The sequence below is a fragment of the Quercus robur genome, chromosome 2 (genome assembly GCF_932294415.1).
Source record: "Quercus robur chromosome 2, dhQueRobu3.1, whole genome shotgun sequence".
Lineage (NCBI taxonomy): Eukaryota > Viridiplantae > Streptophyta > Magnoliopsida > Fagales > Fagaceae > Quercus > Quercus robur.
In genome coordinates, this window is record NC_065535.1 from 81,877,480 (window position 1) to 81,900,585 (window position 23,106).

General features: G+C 34.4%; 1 protein-coding gene across 1 annotated transcript; it reads left to right on the forward strand.

Annotated features, from left to right (window-relative positions):
• Window positions 1-13,484: 13,484 nt before the first annotated feature.
• LOC126715324 (GTP-binding nuclear protein Ran-3-like) lies at window positions 13,485-16,839 on the forward strand. Its single transcript, XM_050415881.1, has 8 exons — window positions 13,485-13,650; window positions 13,826-13,895; window positions 14,139-14,195; window positions 14,317-14,434; window positions 15,507-15,596; window positions 15,702-15,881; window positions 15,972-16,049; window positions 16,493-16,839. The coding sequence occupies exons 1-8, from the start codon at window positions 13,648-13,650 to the stop codon at window positions 16,560-16,562; spliced, it is 666 nt and encodes a 221-aa protein (XP_050271838.1). The 5' UTR covers window positions 13,485-13,647; the 3' UTR covers window positions 16,563-16,839.
• Window positions 16,840-23,106: the final 6,267 nt, after the last annotated feature.

A 23,106-nucleotide genomic window follows, 5' to 3' on the forward strand; every position in this document is an offset into this window, starting at 1 on the left:
AATTTAATATACAATACAACTATATTGTACAATAGTCTAAACAAATAATTAACCGTTTAAAGATTGCTAATACAACCACCATTGAATGCATAACAAAATAGAATTAAATAACAAATCATAAATTTTTGTCAAATTAATAATAACTTATTATATTTATAAGTTAAATCATTAAATAAAAATATACAAAATAAAGAAGAATAGTAACACACCTAGGAGTACGGATAAGAGTAAACATGAAACTAAGAAAAAAAATCATTAATATAAGTTTTTGCCTTTGAAGTGCATGGTTTTTTAACCATACATGTTGTCACTCTCTTGGAATTTAAGCATGCAGTAACATATTTCTTGGACTTGGAAATCTGTAGAGCACTTATCAAATTACTTTATTGGATAGAGAGAAAAACTAAGAAAACATAAAAGGAAGAAAGAAATATATATCTAAATACAAATCTATTAGTAGTGGTGTAATTTTTTGCTAATGAAAATAAAAAGTTCAAAGAAAAGCAGCTTCCTTCCATTGTCAATGCCAAAGTAAACTAGTGTCATGGAAAAATTTTTTTTTTCTTTTAAACGAAGGCAAGTTTGAAACATTTTTCTTTCTTTCTTATAAAATTAAATATTTTAAAAGTAGTGTTACTGACACAACTAATTTACAAAAAATTCACAACAAAATCTAGGTAGCAACTTATTAATGGTAGGTAAAAACCAATTACAACTTGTCGCTTAATCTTTATTGTGGAAATATTGTGAAAGTCGCACGAAGAGGATCATATTCAAACTTATTTCAACTTGGCTTAAAAAAATTGGGGTCAAGGTGTTCAAAATTTTTATTATAAGGGGTGAAAACAAAAGATTTTTAAAAATATTATTATTATTATTATTATTATTATTATTATATATATGGTCAAGTTAGGGGGCTCAATTGAACCCCTGGGCTGGATATGGAGCCGCCCCTGGCAAAACAATAGTGCTTCAAACGATTATAAATTAATTCCCTTTGGGTTGTCTACATACTAGTTGTTTGGGATATTTTAATAAAATAATAACTTAACCATGAATTTTCACTCATTAATTGTGCTTTATTTGATATTTATAACTATTTTTTAAAATTAATAGTCTAATGAGGAGAGATATTTCTGAATATCTCTATCATAAATACAATGAGGTCTCACTTCTCAGGCTGCCCCTAGCAAAACAATAGTGCTTCAAACGATTATAAATTAATTCCCTTTGGGTTGTCTACATACTAGCTGTTAGGGAAGAAATTATAAAGTCCTTTGGTGGATCACGTCATTTGTCCACTATTCCACTAAAAAACTTTCATTTGTTTAAAATTGCTAAGTCAGTAATTAATTTCTGTTTAAAAAAATTTTCTAACCAATAATTTTAAACAGGTGGAAGTTTTTTAGTGGAATGGTGGACCACATCACCTGTCCACCATGTGGACCTTATAATTTCTCCTGTTAGGGATATTTTAATAGAATAATAACTTAACCATGAATTTTCACTCTTTTTTTTTTTTTTTTGAGCAAAAGACGATATGAATTTTCACTCATTAATTGTGCTATATTTGATATTTATAACTATTTTTTAAATTAATAGTCTAATAAGGAGAGATATTTCTGAATATCTCTATCATAAATACAACGAGGTCTCAGTTGAGTTATAAGACTTTTAATGACATTTATAATCATATTAAACTCACATTTTCATTCCATTATTATTATTATTACTAGTCGCTAACCCGTGCGATGCACGGGAAAACTATTAGAAAATAATAAAGCATGCATATATTAAAAGACAATTTAAGTTCATGTGTGCTTGCAAGGGACACATACCTAAATAGTTCTTGCGGTAGAAATAAAGGCCTTATCTTTGAGATAAAGAACTGATGTAAACAAACTAACCTTACATAAAACAAATTAAAAAAAAAAAAAAAAAAAAAACATAAAACTGATGTCATGGGAAATTCAGCCACATAGTAGTAATATATAAATCTCTTAAAACCTAAACGTAAGGACTAAATATTTATGCGTCTTCTCTTGCTTTCCTGATGTATTTGGTTAAAAACATAAAACTAATGTCACGGGAAATTTAGCCACATAGTAGTAATATATAAATCTCATAAAACCTAAACCTAAACCTAAACCTAAACGTAAGGACTAAATATATAAACAAACTAACCTTACAAAAGCTGAATTTTATAAGCTAAAATCTATACCGTGAGTTGTAGATCTTGAATGCTATACCGTGCGTTTAGGGCTTCCTACATCTGAAGAGAGAGAGAGTTTGCAGAAACCAAAGAAAATCTCTCTATAACTTAAGAAACACAATATAATAAAATCAAAGAGATACAATTTTCAGAGGACAAAATATTATAGATAATTTAAAAAAATTTTGGTTTAATTCTTGAACACCGCAACACCATAAAATTCATACTAATAATAATATTTTATGATAGCGCAGTTAGAATTTTGGTAAAGTACTATATATTAATTAATATATAAACAAAACTAACCTTACAAAAGCTGAACTTTATAAGCTAAAATCTATACCGTGCATTGTAGATCTTGAATGCTTTAGGGCTTCCTACGTCTGGAGAGAGAGAAAGTTTGCAGAAACCGTGGCTTTATATTTCTTAACTTGAGAGAGGGGTAAGGTTGCTAGGGTTTTGAAGAGTTATAATTTTTATTTATTTTTTATTTTTTAAATATTGTGCTGACGTGGAAAATTGTGGTGCCAGCAAAGGCTTCGGTTTTATATATATATATAGATTATTATTATTATTATTATTATTATTTGTTTTTACTGAAAAATAACTAATCATTCACTTGTTATTAAAGCATCACCATAAATCATATAGTAATTAGGATGGCAGGAAAGCTGGATGGTCCTCCATTCATACTCTTATGTCCTCAACATGCACCACATGACCTAATAGAGTTGCGAATGGAAGAGATTGAACAAACTCTGGCTTCAAACATGTTTAAAGCAAAGACAGAGTCAGGGTTCCAATTGAGAGGGGGCTAAAGTATAAAATAAAAAATAAAAAATTGGGTGAATCCAAATTAACATTCATTTAGTTATATATCATATAGTCTTCCAATAAAAAGACTAAGTATTTTTTGCTAAGTAAATAAGAAGTATTTTTTGCTAAGTAAATAAGAAGATAAGAAAAAAAAAAAAATCCAAAGATTAAAAAAAAAAAAAAAAAAAACCATATGAAGAAGGCTATTTTGTAAGCCTAAGAATGCCATAATATTTCATGCATATGAACGCATATTACAAACTTGGGTAAAATATAGTTTACACTTTTTAGTTTAGGAACTTAGTTAGGTTTAAGAATTAAGTTGGTCAGTTTTGAACAATTTTTTTTTTTTTTTTTTTTGATGGGAAATTTGGAAGAGATTTCATTCCAATAAAGAAAGGAGTACACAGTGGCAGGGAGCCTGCTAATACAATAGATCGTCACTAAGAATTTCCTGAATACAAGGGGGAGGGATTCTTTTCCATATTTTTGTTTGGCCTGAGCGTTTAGCTTCAAGAGCTAAATAGTGGGCAGCTCTGTTACCTTCACGCTTCAAGTGATGAAAGGAACAAAAACTAAAGGAGCTGGATGCTACCCGAATGTCCTCAAGGATGTGCCCAAAGTCGCTGCCAGAAGCTTCGGAGGTTAAGTCATGGATAATAGATAGAGCGTCGGACTCAAAAAGAGCTTGGTGGACTTGCATTTCAGCGGCAAAGAGGACACCATGAAGCAAAGCATATGCTTCTGTGACTTCAGCAGGAAAACAAGAAGAAAGAACCAGGCTGAGAGCACCAATGGGGAAGCCTGAGGAATCCCGAATGACAGCTCCAATGCAAGAATTACCTCCCTCAACATCAGTGGCACCATCCACGTTGATCTTGAAGAAGCCGGCAGGGGGAGCAGTCCAATGGGCACGGGCAGGAGGAGGAGCAGGGGGAGAGGAGAGCTTAGCATCATCAAAATCCAAGTGGGCTCTTTTTGCGGTCTCCCAAACCATGGCTGGCGGAAGAGCAGAGTCCCCATAAATGGCTTGATTTCTATTTCCCCAAATTGACCAAAGGACAAAGAAAAAAAGAGCCAAATCCTTGAAAAATCCTGAATCAATGACCTTTGATATAGAGTCCATAAAAGATGCATTTGGGGAAGAGATGCTTACAGGGCAGTCTGGCCAATTAGCCCAAGTAAGATTGGCATGAGAGCAAAGAAATAAAGCATATTGGAAAGACTCAATTTCCATGTCACAGATAGGGTAGAAACTAGAGACATTTAGACCTCGACAGCGTAAATTTAGCATGGTTGGAAGGCCGTTTCTGCAAACTTTCCAAGCAAAAATCCGGATCTTTGGGGGGATATTCAGATGCCAAATTGCTTTCCAAAAGGAGGTTTGGCTGTGTACAGCAGAACACTCACCAAGATCTTGATCATCTATCATGCGCATAGCAATGTAGTACGCTCTTTTCACGGTGAAAGAACCTCTTTTGTTACCTACCCAAACAAGCTGATCGTCAGGAAGTCTAAAGCTGATAGGAATCTTAAGGATAGCAGCAGCCTCGTGGGGAGTTTTGAACAATTTTAAATCTAGCTAGCACTAGGCCAAAAATTATCAATCTTATAAATTGTAAGGTGACCCCACTATGTTCTCCAAAATTTATATATATATAATAAAATAAAAAAAATAAAATAAAAAGAGCGAGCTAAGGCAACCCCACAACCGGTGGCAGTGACCCACTACGCCTTAACTCAGTAAACCAACAACAATTAAAAGACAAAACACTGACTTTACTAAAAAGTCTAAAACTATTGAAGGCATATCATTACAGTAACGTGAGAGAGTGATCAAAGCAAATTAATTGAGTGAAAAAAAGAGAGGAGAGAGAGACACAAGGACTTTGAAAGAAATTACCAATGAGCAGCAAGTTAGGCCTCTGCTAGCGTGATTCAAATTGCAAAATTGAAGGTGAGTCTCACTTACATGGAATGGATGTGTGGCAGTGTGGGTGTGGCTTGTACTGCTATGCTGTGGAAGTGAATGAGACAATAGTCTCTCTATTTGACTGGTATGAACTTAGGGATTTAAAAAATAAAAAATAATAATAATAATAGAAATAGGATCTGTCCATGTGATTTTTTTTTCTTGTTTTTGAAGGGCTAAAAATGGGTTAGAGATCTATAATTTTGTTATTGTTGGGTTTAATTTCATTGTTGGTTGGAATACCAGGGGGGCCAATAAAAAAAAATAATTTGGGGGGGGGGGGGGGGGGGGGTCCCATGGTCCATGAATAGCTCCGTCTCTAGTTTAAAGTCTTAGGCTTCAACCCCCAATAGGAAAATGACATACGTTTCTATCATGTGCAATGAAAATTACTCACTTTACCACTTAATCCAATCAACCAAATGAGTTATAATTGCACATGATTTTGACATGTGTCATCTTCTTATAGGAAGTTGAAGGCTAAGACTCCAAATATATTCCGAGCCAAAACTTTTCCATATAGATTTTTGGGGACATAGTGTAATTGCTTAAAAAAGGAAGATGGGTGTTTTGGTGTGTTTGTGAAGTTAGTAAAGGGTTAGTGATTTAACAATGTGCAAAGGCAAAAGTGAGAATTCATTGTATTATGGTTACATGACTTGCAAGTGATCATTAGTTTTAACTTTTAAGCAATAATTATGGCTAAGAGTGCAATTTGTAAGATTAATTATAATTGGAGCGGTGATTGCAAGTTCATAATTTTAGGTGTAAAATGTAAGTATCGACCTCGGTCATCAAGGACGAAACTAAGATTTAAAGTCGAGGGGAGCAAATATAATTTTTCATAGACTTCTTTTCTAAAATCTTAAATATATACCAATTATTTAATATTTTAAAAAAAAATTGGGAGGGGGGGGGGGGGGCACAGCCCCCCTCTTCTTGAACATAGTTCCATCCCTGTCGGTCATGATGAATTTTTGCAATTAATTCTAAATATAATTTGTATTTTCTCTCATATATATATATATATATATATATATATAAATAAAGTTTGTCAAAAAATAAACAATTTGATAAAAATGTTAATGACAAGACAACACAATGCTAAAGAACTCTTTGAAATTGATTATATCTTATATATAATAGATTAAACTCGAACTCCACTTCATAGTATACATTTATGAGTCTTTTTTTTTTTTTTTTGGATAATTAGTATACGTTTATGAGTATTTCATGCTTGTATTCCTACTTGTATTTATAGTTCCATTGTCGTGCATAATTTAGTGACCCTCTCTTTTAGTTTTTGGAGTATAAAATTAATGTACATGATTAATATATTTTACTTATACAAAATCCACATTATAAATTTGTTTTTTTAAATGGCGTTGAGTGATTTCAAAGTAATATACAATACTTTATGCATATATCAATATCGTATTCCCTCCTCTCACATAATATTGGTCACACTAATTAAATTCATGGAAGAATCTAATATTTATTGAGATGAGGAAACAATATTTTTGTACTCCTGAAGTATTGCATATTTTTCCATGATTTTGAGGGGAGTGAAACCATAACTCATGGTAATGTTCTTAATGTGTTGTTGCCACATCCCTCGAACAAATTTGACTCATTCTTATTATTTGGCTAAAGATGTCCAGTGGTTCTTAACTATGAAGATGTCCATTAGTTAGTATCTATAATTCTATATTACCATTACTACATTGAATAGTTACGTGAGGGTGCCTGTAGCAATTATTGACATTTATGCTTATGCGTACATTCAAATTGGACGAAAGTGTCAATCAAAAAGAAGAAGAAAAAATTGCACGAAAGTGAAATAAGAGTCCAAACTTTGGTTGTTATATGGAAATGTTGAAATTATTTAAATTGACACCTTCACCACAACAATAGCATTTGCTAAATACCTTTAATTGTATATTTCCGATATCTTTTTATGCTATTTATTAGAGAAAAAAAAATTAGAATCAGAAAAAAATCTAATTAGCTTGACAGTAGAATTACCAAAATAAAGCAATGATGACTTGATGATGACACATTTATTAATTGGGATGATTCATAAAAAATTAAATTAAAAAAAAAAAATTTGGGATGATTCAATGGGCTCAAATCTTTATCGTAGATAGATACCTATATTATGTTATATATACTTAGGTATAAAATCATATCAATCTCAATGATTTTATGGTAGGTAAAAAGTTTACATATTCTCAATAGTTGGCAAATAGCATAATCAAATTGGAGGGAATGTTTTCCTTAAATATATATATATTGGAGGGGATATATATGAGTTTTATACTTATACTTAAACCTCTCTATAAAAGAAGGGGAAAAGAGGGAGGGGGACAGACATTGGAATATGTGCTATCTTTTACATATTAAATATTGAAGGTTAGAGAATTTGAATCTTAAATGTTCAAGTTAAAAACACCAAAAGGCAATATGTTAAGAATAGATGCTTTCTACTCTTATATGATTTAAAAAAATAATAATAATAATTCAGTGAATAGTTAATGGAATATCAAAAAGTCACCAAGGGTGGCCTAAGGCCTGTAGGGTCTTGCATTATGTTAGAGGGGGGGGGGGGGGAGAAAAATAGTTTTAGGAAGTTTTAAAAGATTTATTAGCCATTTGGATAATTTCACTAAAAGAGTTTTATTTTGCTTTTTGATGCTGAAAAATAGCTCTACAATCCATTTGTAACAAGGTAAATTAATGGAATGGAATGTATTGAAATTAATTTTTTTTAAAATACTGTATTTATGTCATTGTTTGGAAGTTTCATAGGAATGGATGGAATAACTATCAGAAAATGTTCATTCCATTCATTTGCTTCTAACTATTAGTGTGCGTTTGGAATGCATGTTGAACGTGCGTTTCTGCATTTTGCTGAAAAATGATGGGTCCCGTATACTGTTCACGGAATTTGCAAGTATGAAATTCAGCAAAAAAAACTTTAAAACTGGGTCCTACACGGCACTATTCATATTTAAAAATTATTTTGTTACAGTGTTTTCAGTTTTCAATTTTCAGTAATAAACGGTATCCAAACAGACCCTTATTCTTAATTTTTTGGTAGAAAAATTATTCTTTTAAAGACATAAATAGAAATACCAAATTATCTTTATGTTGGAAAAAAAAATCAAATAAAAGATGAATGGTATTATAGTAAAGTTATATGTTTCATTCATTTCATTCCTCCTTTTATAAAGTATCAATCATGCTAGAGAAGAATACATCATAATCCATCCCATTTCATTATTGTAAAGAATTATATGTTTCATTCCATTACATTATTGTAAAACCTATAAAGCGTAGTGTAAGGTAAAGTTAAGAATTCCAAACTATAATGTTAAAGCTCTTTATTGTACATGATTCTCACATATTTTTTAGTGTGTGTTTGGCATGGATTATTTTGCCAACTTATTTTACTATTCAGCAATGTTATGAATACCGTTTCGATGTCCGTTCTAGTTTGTCTATTGGAATGGAATATTTCAGTACCGGTTTATTTTGGTGTTCCATTTTAGACCATTTTGAAATTACCACTTTTTATATATATATATATATATATATTAATTATTAAAAAAATGTTATAACTCATTACTATTCTTAAGCCAAATTTTATAAATGTAATATCATCATTTGATGAATGTAATATAGTGTTTTTTAAAAAATATTACTATAATAATAAAGTGATTAGATTGTTTATTTTAAAATTCAAATTTGGGTATTTTTATAAATAAACATGTTAATATTTATAAACTAAGGAAGCTTCTAGGAAGCCCCCTTTTCATCTAACCCCACTCCATCACCCATGTGCAATGACTTTAGGGGTTGTTTGGATGAAAAAAAAATGATCACTCATCACTCGACACTCAAATATCATCACTTATCACTAAAAATACCCCAACTTCCTAAGGTGGTATGTTTAGCACTTGTTTCCAACTTCTGATATCTCAAAAAATTTTACTTTTTGTAGGACTCACAAATTAATTTGGTGCAGCTTTTACTTCTTATTATTATTATTATTATTTTCCTTTTCAACCCCCAATACCCAAACTCACAGAACCCAAATTGCTCTCAATCCCAGAAAATTCATTAGCATCCTTGACAACCAAATTCTCCAACTTCACCAACAAACCCAAAAAAGGAGAGGGTTGGAAAGAATGAGATGAATCATTGCCCCAATCGTTGACCCAAATCGTTATTTGGGTCTCTCTCCATCTAGGTTTTGTTTCCCAACAACAACGCCAAACCAAACCCATCTCCGATCTAAGACCACCCACTAGAACACCCAGTTGAAGAAATCACTCAAATCGATGTGCTTAGAAGCTAGATCTGGGTTTTGTTTCTTTTTTTTTTTTTGATAAAGTTACCTATGTGTTTCTGTGAAGAAGAAAAGAAAGAAAAAGAATGGAGAAGAAGAAGAAGAAAAAAATGGCCGTTGGAGTGAGTCTGTGAAGAAGAAAGAAAGAAAGGAAAAGAAAAAAGCCGTTGAGTGAGTCTGTGAAGAAGAAAGGAGAGAAAAGGTGAAAAAAAAAAAAAAAAAAAAAAGTAAGGACGTGACTTCTCTGACCGTGGGTCCCAGAAATGTGTGTGTATTTACCAAAATGCCATCATAACTTAGTATCCATAACTTGAAAACACCCAAAAGTTGTTTTCAGTTTTGTTAACTCATCACTCAAAAATCAGATAATTGAGTGAAGGAAACAAAAACTAAAAACAAATCCAAACACACCCTTCTGTCGTGGGACCTACCAATTTTGAGTTATGGGTGATGAAAATAGAGTGATGGGTGATGGAAAACATGAAATCGAAACGACCCCTTACACTTTCTCCTCCACTCTTTCTTCTTCATTTCATATTCCCATCAGTTACTTACACTTACAAAAGTACTTCTTAGAAAGTTGGGATAATTACACTTTACCCACCTGTGGTTTGCCTCTAATTCTATTTGCCCACCCATGATTTAAATTTTGACACTTTGCCCACCTATGATTCTCACCGTTACCTAGCCGTAACCCACCTCTCTATTTTCCGTTACTCTAACACAGAAAATGTAAAAAACAAAACCCTAAACGGATCAAAACACTCCTCACATGAAGAACATGCACAAACATGATGAACATGCACAAACATAGATTGATCCAATCTGGACTGACCGGTTGTATCAATGCTTTGCCAAAGCAAAAGGGTCCCAAGAAATAAGAGTTACACTTTGCACGAAGAAATAAAGCCAAAAAAGAAAAGAGAAGAAGAAACTAATTACAGCCAAGCAGAACCCAAACCATAACATCCAAAAATCAAGCACCTTACCCACACAAATCCATAGCCAAACTCCGAAAATCTACCAAGAACAAACCACAACCTCAGCAAAAACCCAAACACCTTAACTACACAAACCCACAGGCCACAGCCAAGCAGGACCCATAAAACAAAAGCCCACTAAACCCATCTCTTCCAAAAAATACAGAGCCCCATTCAAACTCAAACGCCTTGCCCAGGTTACAAAGCACAAAGGCCGAACCCACCATGCCAAGACCCATGACACCATAGCCATGCCTGAATCAACTTCTCTCCATCAGCCATCGGTGTTGCCTAACTGCATAGAAGGACTGTTGCAGGGAGCATCTCTATCAAATTAAAACTGACACCGTACATCCTCATCTTCTTCTCCTTCTTTGTTCTTCAAATCCTAGCCGTCGGTAATTTGTTGACTTTTGGTGGGTTTCTGATCAGACAGAAGGAGGTCGCGATTGAAGATCAAGAAAACCGGACTGATCTGACTGCCCAACACGACCACGTCGTCCTCGGCTTTACAAACGGACACGAACTTGGTTTCGCTTTGATTCACAAAATATAGATCTTGCCAAACATCAAATGGTTTGTAAATTGTGTAGGAGGATTAATAACCTGAAGTTTCTATTATTTTTTTATTTTTTGTGGGTATTTGCTTAAATTAGAAAATCAATTTGAAATTCAGAAATTTGAATATTTTTTCATTTCTGGGTCTGATTCTCACTTGCTGGTTATTGGATTTTTTTTTTCTTTCTTGGATTTAATTTGGTTTTGTTGCTTCAGATTTACTAAGTTGTTTGAAGAAGCACTTGACACGTACTAGCATTGCATTGCATTGTGTAGGTTCTTCATTGGGTTGGATGGGAGTGAGTGAGTTTTGGAAGAGAGTGAGTTTTGATCCATATGGAGTTCTGTTCTTTACCTTTTTTGTGTTAGAGTAACGGAAATTGGAGAGGTGGGTTACAGCTGAGTAACAGTGAGAATCACAGGTGGGCAAAGTGTTAAAATTTAAACCACAGGTGGGCACATAGAATTAGAGGCAAACCAAAGGTGGGTAAAGTGTAATTATTCCCAGAAAGTTTTAGTGACCCAAACTAGAAGTTTAAGTGCAGGATTGAAAAAGAAAGTTTCAAATGCAGCTAAAATTTGAGCTTCCCCCACAACTGCTCTAAATTTCTGTTCTCTTCTCCTTCCTTTGTTTTGTTTTTGTTTTTTTCCAAATCATTTGGTAGCTTTGTAGTAGATATGATTTGATCTTCTTCAAGCAATTAGCGTTAGGTGGAAACATGTTGTGTTGATGGGTTTTTTTTTTTTGGCTAAAAACTGCTACTGATTTCAGCCAAAATTGACCAGAATTGGCTGGAATGGCTAGAATGGCCCAAAACTGGTCGAAATTAGACCCGAGGTTGAACGGGTGGTATTATCGTTCCAAATTGCATCTCAATAAGAAATATTCCGACCATTCCTGGCGGAACGAAACAGATTTAATAACATTGCTATTCAGTTTATTTTTGCTTCTATTTATTGATCATTTGATCCAATTGCACTTTTTTATACTATTCATGAGTCCTACTATACTATTTCAGCTAACTTTTACCTTTATCTACAGTACTTTCAGCAAAAAGTTTTCAGTTTCAATAAAATAAGTGGATCCCAAACGGACACTTAGAAAGATAAGAATATGAGCTTAATAACATAATGATGATAATATCAAGAAAAACAAAAACAATAATGTTATAAAAAATAAGATAAAAATTAATAGTGTTTGGATTGAGGGGGAGAGGGAGTAGAGTAGAGCAGAGTAGATTTAGCTTAAAATTAGCTTATTTTTATCCAACTCTACTCTACTTCCCCTCCTTCCCCCCTCCATCCAAATGGGCCATAAATGGAAGATGACTAAAATATATTAATTTTTGTATATTTATTTTATCACCTGCCCCTCTGTTCTTCGGTTCTCTCTCTTTCTCTTACTTTGTCTCCCATAGTCCAATCATACCATTAATATGAGGTATGTTAGAGCATTCTCACTGTCACCATTTAAAAATGTAAATTAGAGAATACTTTATACTAAAAAGTTTTAAAATCACCTCACATATGGTTATTTATTTATTAGTTTTCCTTTTTTAAAAAAATAAAAATCCCCACTCTCTCTCTTTCTCAAACACACCACAATCCATTCTCTCTCTCTTCTATGGTCTCTCATTAGACTGCTTTGTATTTGGTATGACTTTTTTGTCAATGTGGATTGAATGATAGCGATGAGATCAAACGAGTGATTATGGCTGGGATTGTGCAAACTCTCTCTCTCTCTCTCTAATTTGGATTTGGATATGAGATTGGGTTTTGATTTGTGAGTGAGTTTCAATTTGAGAAAGGGTTGCTTGTGCAATATCAATGTTGATTGTCGTTGCTTAAGTGATTTTAAATTTTTAGGTAGTGATTAGGGTGGTTCGAGATTGGGTTAGTTTCTTGTTGGAGTTATCACTTTATTAGATGTAAAAATTTATATCATTTTACTACGATGTATGAAAAATATGATATAGGATCAATTGTAAAAGTGATTTTCTAAAGTAGATAAAGTAATTTTTTGGTCAATGAAAAATAAATAATTTTTACATGGGTCTGATTAATATGACCTACGTACACACGTTAGTAAAACATTTTTTACATTACCTATGAACAATGCTCTTATGAGTTTGAATCCTTGAAGTAAGGATGTGACCATTTTTCTTCAAAGAATCAGTAAGGATGTGACATTGATTCCATTGAAAGAATATTGTTTCTCACACTTCAAATCTCTCTCGGTTTTTTTTTTTTCTTTTTTTGGTGGTTTGGTTTTAAACCTCACACTTCAAATCTCAATCGAATTAAAGTAGTGCAAACACATTCCCTAATTGGATTCCAAACCTTGCGGTCTAATTCCTTTGGAATCCATGGGACTATAGTTGGTACTTCGTACTTTGGGTAGGGAGCTACTTTGAGAGGTTACCAGGTTGTCACAACTGGTGGTCATTTAATTTTAATTAAAAAGAAAAAAAAAGTTTAAATAATAATAATTAAAAAAGAAAGACAGAAAAGAGAGAATCGAGGACAAATAAGATCGGACGGTGAGAGTAACACGACCGAAAGAAAGTAATCAAATCGAACGTCCAAGAGAGTAGCGTGAAATTAAAGCCAAAAGTGAAAAAGCTTATAAGTTCTAGCTTTGTTGGGCACTCATTTAAAACACATCGCCGTCCCCTTCTTCTTCTTCTTCTTCTTCTTCGTCACACTTCTCTGTTTCCCACTCTCAGATTCTCTCTCTCTCTCAGCCATTTCACATCGAATGGTACAAATCTCTCTCGCTATTTTGTGCTCGTTTGGTTTTCGATCGTTGAGTTCGATGTGCATTTTCGAGGGCTAGGGTTTTGGCTCGTCGATCTCGTTCTTAATTAAGCTCTTATTTAAAAAATTGAAAATAAAATCTGATATTTTTTTTATATATATATTTTTTGTAATTGTAGGCTCTACCAAACCAACAGACTGTGGAGTACCCAAGCTTCAAGCTTGTCATCGTCGGTGATGGAGGCACTGGTATTTCTCTTTTTACTTTTTTTTTTTTTGTTGTTGAAAATTTTGAATTTATTTTGTCACTGTTTGTATCAAATCGTGGAGTTAGGGCTTTTGATTTTCAAGGTGGAGGCTATGTTTGTTTCGAAAGATAATAATTTTCTGACAGATTTGCAGGAAAAAAATACTGTAGATGTGTAAATCTATATTGGTATTGGTGGTGACGGTATTGATTGATCTGAGTGTTTTTTTTTTGAATGGTGGCAGGAAAAACAACTTTTGTGAAGAGACACTTGACCGGAGAGTTCGAGAAGAAATATGAACGTAAGGGTCTCGAATGATGCTTTGTTTTTAGTTAGGGTTCCCATTCTGTTTACATAGAAATTTGTACTGTTTGGAAGTTGTTAATTTTTTTTTTTTTTAAATTGGTTTTATTTGCAAATAGCAACTATTGGTGTGGAGGTTCATCCATTGGACTTCTTCACAAATTGTGGGAAGATTCGGTTTTACTGCTGGGACACTGCTGGCCAAGAGAAGTTTGGTGGTCTTAGAGATGGATACTAGTAAGTGAAATTTTAATGATTCATAATATTGTTGTTGTTGCATCTTTTTTTAGTTAGATTTTAATTCTGCTTTACTGATTGCTTTTGTGTCCTTTGGATTGTAAATTTTGACATTAATTAGTACCTTGTATGGTGTGTATACTATAATGTTTGAAAGTGTGACTTTTTAGTTGAAATTAGTATTAAGGTGTTCTGATTAGGGGACATAAACTGAATGTATGCTGTTTGGTACATGTGTTTAATTTTGGAATGCTAGTCTCTAGAAGGTCTATGGCAAAGGTAGGGTTCAAATGGGTGCTTTTAGTTGGATTATAAATGGGTTGTGTATATAATTACGCATTTACTTGGTTATTACATCCAACCCAACTAGGCAGTATTCATTCCAATACCAAATCACCAATTACCCCACCCTCTCACCAATTTTTGCATCAATGTTTGATGATGACAATCTGAGCATCTTTGTCGTCTTCATTGGTACTCAGTAGGATAATCTTAGAAACAAAGAGAATCTCGACTTTCATCAGTTATAAATGCCATTAAAAAGAATGTCCATGAATTTGATTGAGCTGGCTTGGGAAAAAAAGATTCAAAGAACAATGACTCTATGGAGAGAAAATTGGCAGGATGGAATTGTAATTCTTCTATTATATTGATGAGGAAGGAGAAGGATGGAAAAACCAGTAGAGATTTTTTTGTATGTTAGTTATTGTTTGGATTAAACTGGGTACTTCTTGTATTTAGGGTTTTCCCATTTGTAGACAAGATAAATTAATGTAACTAATTGCAAGCTTCAACTTTCTGGATTTTTTATAATATATTTTCACCCTCTCCGGTGAAGTTGCTTTCTTATGTTGGTTTGCTGACTGGTTGGTTACCTTAAAGTCTCTTGTCTTATTTTCTTGTGCTTTTCTAATTTAGGGTCTCACATAAAGCTGATGAGCTTTAGCTCAACTTGCACCTCCCCTTGCAAGTGCTAGGTGGAGGGTTAAAGATCAGTTGAATGCGTGAGTGACTTGCCTATCTCCAAAAAAAAAAAGGGGTCTCACATAAAATCTTCTATGAAATTTTGCAGCATTCATGGGCAGTGTGCAATTATAATGTTTGATGTTACAGCCCGGTTGACATACAAGAATGTTCCTACATGGCACCGTGATCTGTGCCGGTAAGTAAAAAATATTTTGTTAAAATCTACTACTGTTTATTTGTGCGTGTGATTTATATTTGCATTTTCTACAGTATATTGATGACTTGTCTTTTGCATTCATAGGGTATGTGAGAATATTCCCATTGTTCTTTGTGGAAACAAGGTAGATGTGAAGAACAGGCAGGTTAAGGCAAAGCAGGTTACATTCCACAGGAAGAAGAATCTGCAGTACTATGAGATATCCGCAAAGAGCAACTACAATTTTGAGAAACCTTTCCTGTATCTTGCCAGGAAGCTTGCTGGGTAAACACAATAGTATGATTTTGTCATTTTATTGTAGTATGCGAATATTGTGAATGAAACTTGATGTTGACTACTGCTTTGATAACTTAGGGACCCTGCTCTCCACTTTGTGGAGTCTCCTGCTCTTGCTCCTCCTGAAGTACAAATTGACTTGGCTGCACAGCAACAGTAAGAATTATCTGCCTTGCCATCTATTGATTCTGCGTAGAATATTTTGTACCTTATTGGGACTGGTTATTCTGTCTACAAGTAGTGTTGAGTAGATACCCTTAATAGTAAAGCAATTAGGCCACTAGAATGTCTGCCAGTTGCATATACTAGTTGTTATGCATAAAGTTTTCAAATTTTATTATTGTTATTTTGATTCTCAAACAGTACCAGAAATGCTTTTTGACCACCACTTGTTAAAAAGCAAGAGCATCAGCTTTTTATGTAACAAATTAGTTCTGCATCTTAAAAATATTACCTGAAATGTCAATTGTACTCAAATGTAGCTGTTTTTAATTGTTGACGGGTTTATGTTAAACTCATTTAGTTACTTCTGTTTGTCTTAGATCGTTTCACCTTAAATCTTCTGTCCTTGATGTTGTTTTGTATTTGCTTTACTACAGGCACGAAGCTGAGCTTCAGCAAGCAGCCAGTCAGCCTCTTCCCGATGATGATGATGATACATTCGAGTGAGCTGGAACTGTGCTGGAGGGGCTATCAGTCCTTTTGTTGTGTTCTTATATGCTGCCTTTACTTCCTTATGCCTTGTTATGTGGGATTTTCAACAACATATGGCAGGATATGCTGATCAGTTTAATGGTCGGCTATTGACCATAGACCATATATTAGTTAGGATTTCCTTTTAACTATTACAGTATTTTTGTCCATGGTTATGATGTTGTATGTCTGATATTTATTGCTGGAGTCCCATGGTGTCTTTGAGAGTTAAATTAAAACAATTATGCGATCATTCTATCTTGTTTAATCCTGCTTTTTTATTCCCCATACCTCTACACGTTTGTGTGTTTCAAGACTATCCTTTCTCACCACCGGTGAGAATGTAATTTTTCCAAACCCTCCCAGGGCTTGTTACTTGTAGTGGGCTGGGCTGCCTTCTGGCGTATTGGGTCCAAGTATTCTGAGTAAGGGAGTTGAGACCGGTCTAATTGCAACTTAACTTTGTTCGACTTGTGCGTAAATTATGCCTTATTTGCCAGGAGCACGCTTACGGTGGGTAAAATTGTTTTAGATGGATTGTGGTAAATAGATATGATAATAACAAGATAAGATAATGTACTTTGACATTTTTATTAAGTTAAACAGATAATTCATACTTAAGAAAAAGATAATCATAGTTTAACAACAATTATTTTTATAAGAAAAGTAAGGAAAACAGGGGTTAGTATATGAGTTGATTGAGAGAGGAAATGAATTAGATTAAGTCTATCTGTAGGACCAAAATCAAAGAGGGAAGAATGCCTCTTCTCAAAGTGAATAATCTCTCAAGGAGATCCTGTCATGAAAATTAATCACTTTGAGGGAAGCAAACCTGAATGGTTGGTACACAAGAACATTCTTTGTCTTCGACAGAGAACAAGATTTTGAGAGTGAGAGATGGAATCAACCTATTGGTGCATGTCTGTTATTCTAATTCTCTATGTTTTTCTTTCATTCTTTTCTAATATTCCCTTTTTCTTATATTTTTTTCTTTCTTAATCATTGTTTTCTATTTCCTAGCTTTCAAGTTTCCAATATTGTGGTGCTTGTTGTCATTGTTTCTGTACATGACAAGGGTTTCTTTATAGTACTTGTCATGATCGGATTTTACTATTTTATCCCTTAACCACCTTTATCTGGTCTGGGTGTACCTACCGACCACCACTGGTACGTTTGTGTGCCACTCCCCATTGCCAGACAAAAGAAAGCTATTTTGTTTGTTTATCTGCCGTGGCATCCTTTCCTGTTATAGTGTGGGTGCATTCTCTCTCCCTATCCCTTATGGCATGTACCTAGTGGTTCTGGCTCAGCTTTGCCCCTTTGGGTGGTATGTCATCCCAGCAGGACACTTCCCCCAAAAGGGCCCTAGTAAGAACCTCAAAATAGGTTCTCCCCTCTTTCCACTGCCAAACCATGCCCTCTTACCTCTAACCCATGACCTCACTGTTCTGTATTGGCTGAGTATAGGCTGGTGAGGTCTGGGCCTTGTGCGTGTTTCTTTTCCATGTATGCCCAAAATCTGCCTGCTGCTTATGCATCTGTCGTGGTTGACTTGCACAGTTTGCTGTCCGTTCTTGATTATTTTCTGGTTTCTCTTTCCTTTATGGCTTGCCCTATTCGGGGCTGGACCTTGCTTGATAGTGGGCTTTGCTTTTTCTTCAGCCCACCCTTTTTTCTGCTACCATCTCCTGTCATATCACTCTATCATTCCTGTTGCGAAGTTGTTTTGCCTCAATCTGGCTGGGCCTCTTTGGGCCTACCGTTCATTCTTCCCCTAATGGCCCAACAAGGTCATTGATTCTTTTGTTACATCACTGGCGGACTCCTGTGTCTCATTTGTTTTCTCTTGGGCGTCCCGGGCCCGTTTGCTTCCCTTGGGCTTCTTCGGCCATTTTCTTAACTTTGCATTACCATAGGCTTTTACTGATTTCTTTGGGCTTCCCCGGCCCAATTACATTATTCCTCATCCTTGGGGTCCATGGGCTTACCATCGATCCCTTACTTTCTTTGTTTTCATTACTTTGGACCTGCCGTGACCCATTCTTACTTTTCCACATCACATACTGTCCATGGTTTGCCTTTTCTTTTTGGACTCCTTTAAGCTCATTTATTTCCTTAAGGCCCATTTGTTTATCTCATAGACCTGTAATCCATTATTCCCGTCGTTTGGGTTTAATGGGTTTTCTATCCGTTTGCCAACTCTTTTCTATCCGTGTTGCTGGGCTTCTCCCTTCCACTTGGGCTTCCGAAATGGCCATCAACATTACTCATTTACTCATCTTGATTTGGGCATACTCTTTAAAATTAGGCCTTGTTGTAAAATTATCAAAGAATTGTAGGCTCTGAATCTAGGTGAGGAGGCACATGCAGTCTTTGTGGCAAGGAGAGTTTAAGATGATAATATTTCGGTCCACGACAATATCCATACAATGAATGCACATGAAATGCAAGTATGGTAGAATGGCTATAAAGGTTTGCCAATGAGAATAAATTTGAGTGCCGTTTTTATTGTGTCTAAAAGTGCAATTGCTTTTGTTACCTGGATGGGTTGGGTTAAACATATAGAGTATTTGTATCAGTCTTTGTAAAATTTTAAACTACTTTTTTTTATTTATTTTATACCATTATTTTTACAAAATACTCCCATCAAATTATCTATTATATATTCCATCTGATATAAATAATATTTTATTATTATTATTTTTTACTTTGTACTTTATGACTGATTTTCTTATCTTCTTATGTTTATTCTCATATTTTCCTCAAAAAAAGTAAAAAGTTCTCTCCTTTGACCTCTCAGTTCTCTGCTCTTTTCATCGTAACAAAGCCAAACCTTCATGGCTAGAGCTCCATGGCCATGGCTAGACCTCACATAACCACCAAAAAGGCCAAAACCCACATAAATCAAACCCCTTCTTTTTCTAGCTCTCTAAACCCGAATTCCACCTAGCCTAGACCACGAAGGCCAAACACCATGGGTTCAGCCAATCGACCACCACAAACAAAAGGCTTTTAACTTTAAGTTCTCTCTTGGGTTTGGGGACTCAGTGATTTTGATTGGTTTTTGGTATTCTAAGTTGTGGGTGTAATTTGATTTGTGTTTTGATTTGGGTTTTGGGGTTTGAGAAAGGTGGGATTTTTGGCTTGGGTGTGGTGGCTGGATGGTGGTTGGTGGTTGACCAGTTTTGTCTTGTTTAGAGGAAGAGAGAGTGAGTGAGTGAGATGGAGATGGAGAAAGAAGAGAGTTTGGGGAGGAGAGAAAAGGAGAGGTCTAATGAGGAGGTGAGAGAAAAAACAATAAAAAATTATTTACACAGCTACAATACTTATGTATATTTACATGGTTACTATAGTAGAGTGTATATTTACAAACTTATACACCCATTGATGTGGGTAGTTTTTGGAGAAAAGTGTGTAAATTTGACCACTTTTTGTATTATACACAGACTAGTGCGATTGATCTATTGTATCTTGACCGAGATTTCCAACTTCCAAACATTTGACATGGAGCTCATCAAAGTTAATTCCATATAACACTTATCGCTCCGTAGTGCATATCAGTTACTATTGAGACATAGCAAAAATTAATGGGGAACTTGGAAATCACAACCCAAGTGTCAAATAAGTCTTAAAGAGTGATGATTCTACCAATAATGTTTTACCCCTAGATTGTATTTTGAAGTTGCCACTTATTTTATTAAGGTATAAAACCAAGAAAACTGGCAAAGGAAATGAAATACTCCTTTATTTCGTTAAGAAATCCAATATTACACTGTAATAGAAGGAAAACAAAAATTATAAAGCTTACCTTCCTAGTTAAAATCTAAGAAAATTACATGACCTTAGTTCTTAGTTACATTCCAAAATATGTAAAATTACACAGGAAAAACCTAGTTTTGAACCATTGATTTAAGATTGAAGTTTAAATTATTAGATGGGAAGGAGTTAGGCATTTGTCTTGCCCAACCTAAATTGGTCTTATAGAAATTAATGACAATTTTTAGGGGTGTGCTCGGTTCGGTTTCGGTCGGTTTGTATAGGTATGGCCAACCGAAACCGAATATTTCGATTTGTGAAATTCTCAACTGAAACCGACCGAAATGGCTGGAAAACCATCGGTTTCGGTGTATATCGGTTTCAGTCGGTTTCGGTTGGTTTTCGGTTTTCCAAAGAAAGGGTTATTGAGATTTTCAAAACCCTAAATTTAATCACATATAAAAAACAAAGTAATAGAGCAACAGAGAGAGAGCTAACGACAGAGAAAGAAAAATTTCCAACAATATTTGTTCAACAATTTACAGTATTACATACAGATTCCAACAAAAAATTGAAAATATTTTGAATTAGCAAAAGGGTCTAGACAAAACTTTACCGTTGTTGCACCATAGCAGGAGCCTACCACCATGCTTAAGCCTACCACCATGTCTCCGTAGTGATTTTTCAACCTGAATTGAAGAAAGAACAGAGACATGTGACTTAGAGAAAAGAGAAAGGCATGGCTATGGTCCATGGGACTTAGAGAACGAAAAGAAAAGAAAAGAATGAGGCGGCTGGACTGAGAAGGGCAGAGACTAGAGAGAAAATTGGGGAAGGACCGAAGGGTGGAGAGAAAAAATTGAAGCGAGAAGGGTAGAGACAGACAGAGAAAAAATTGGGGAAAGGGGCGGCTGAAGAAAGAAAAGGGAAATTGAAGAAAAGAAAAGGGAAGAATAAATAGGGGTATTTTCGTATTTATGCTACTACTAGGGTTTTCCCGCGCGAAGGCTCGAACCTGGGATCAACTAACTAAATCATAAGGAGCATACCATTAAGGCCACTGATCAGTTATGTATTATTGTTACATAAATATATATATATATATATATATATTCGGTCGGTTTGGTTCGGTTTCGGGTGAAAAAATTCAACACCGAAACCGAAACCAAAAATTTCGGTTTTTAAAAAATGAAACCGAAACCGAACTGAACCGAAACCGAACCGAAATTTTGGCAACGGTTCGGTCGGTTTGTTCGGTTTGTCGGTTTTTTGCACACCCCTAACAATTTTCATGTCATGTAACTCATCCAAACATCTCATAGCATACAATTATAAGGAAATAATCACTTAATGAATTTCTTCCGTCTCACAAAAGTTTTTTATTTTTTGACAAGATTTTTATCTTTTGTTTATAAGAAAACTTAATGGGTTTGGTACAAAGTCTTTTTTTAGGGGTTCAAGTTAAATATATGTGTATCATGTCATATCCGTTAGGATGTGAAGTACTTTGACATTGTAAGGGATCAAGTATGCTTTAACTGCTCTATATCTAAAATAGTGTAGCTCATCTATTCAAACTGTCTTTGGTGGTTTATATATACATGTACGCACACATGCGTCGAATGTCATGTTAATTAGATATTATATTTAATTTTTTTCAAATTTTAATTAATCTATATATCACAGACATACCACTAGTATGATAATAGATGTATGGCTGTAAACAAGTCAACCTTTGTCAAGTATTGAATGTTTGAGCTTGGCTTAACAACAAAAATAAAATTTTCAAGCTTAACTCAAGCTCAAACGGACCTAGCTTACAAACAATGTTTAAACTTGAGCTTGTTAAAAGCCCAAAAGCTTAAATTTAGCTTGGCTCGGCTTGATTCATTAGCCATGCTAAACTCAAGCTCAATAACAAGCTCTTGAGCTCGTGATCTAATACAAATACATCATCGAGTCCATATTAAGCATATTATCGAGCACATTTAGTTTGTACGAGTGGTCCAACTCCCAATTAATTAAAAACTTGGTAATATATGAGTTTATTAACAAGCTCATATCAAGTTTCTTAACAAGCCCATAAATAAGCCAACTCGGCTTGCTTTTTATAAAGCCATATTTATTTATGAGCTTGTTCGTGAATATTTTTTCCTCTTGGCCTCAACTCATTTTTTAAGCAAGCTTAAAAATAAAGTTTTAACTTAACTTGTTTATAACAAACAAACATGAACAAACTCTTCATCGAGCCAAGCCCAAATATGTCGGTGTGATATACAAATTAATTATGAACGTCTTGATTTATTTACGGCTCTAAATAAATGCACATCGGTTTGGGCTTAAATATCTTGAAATGTGCTATAGACTGAAATGCCTTCTGTTTCTAGAGATCGCCAGTCGACTGCAGACGCAAAGGGTTTGTCCAATTTGTCTTCAGTATAAAGTATAGTTGAAAAGATTTTGGCCCAACAATAGTGTAATCGAAAATGTGGGTCGAGCTGGCATGAGCGTGGGCCTTTATAAGCCCTTATGCTCTTGGCCCCTGTTATATATTGCCCTGGGATAACAAATTAGACAATGTGAATATTGTGTTTTCACCTAATTCTAGTTATGCTCTGTGACAATTTTCTAATTTGAGAATTTCATGCCCATTATGAAAGTACTATAAAACTTGGGAAATGGGAAATAGAAGCATCACCATGTAAAACTTAATTTTTGTTTGTATGGTGTCTTTTTTTTTATATTATCTCATAAGTCAGGAAGG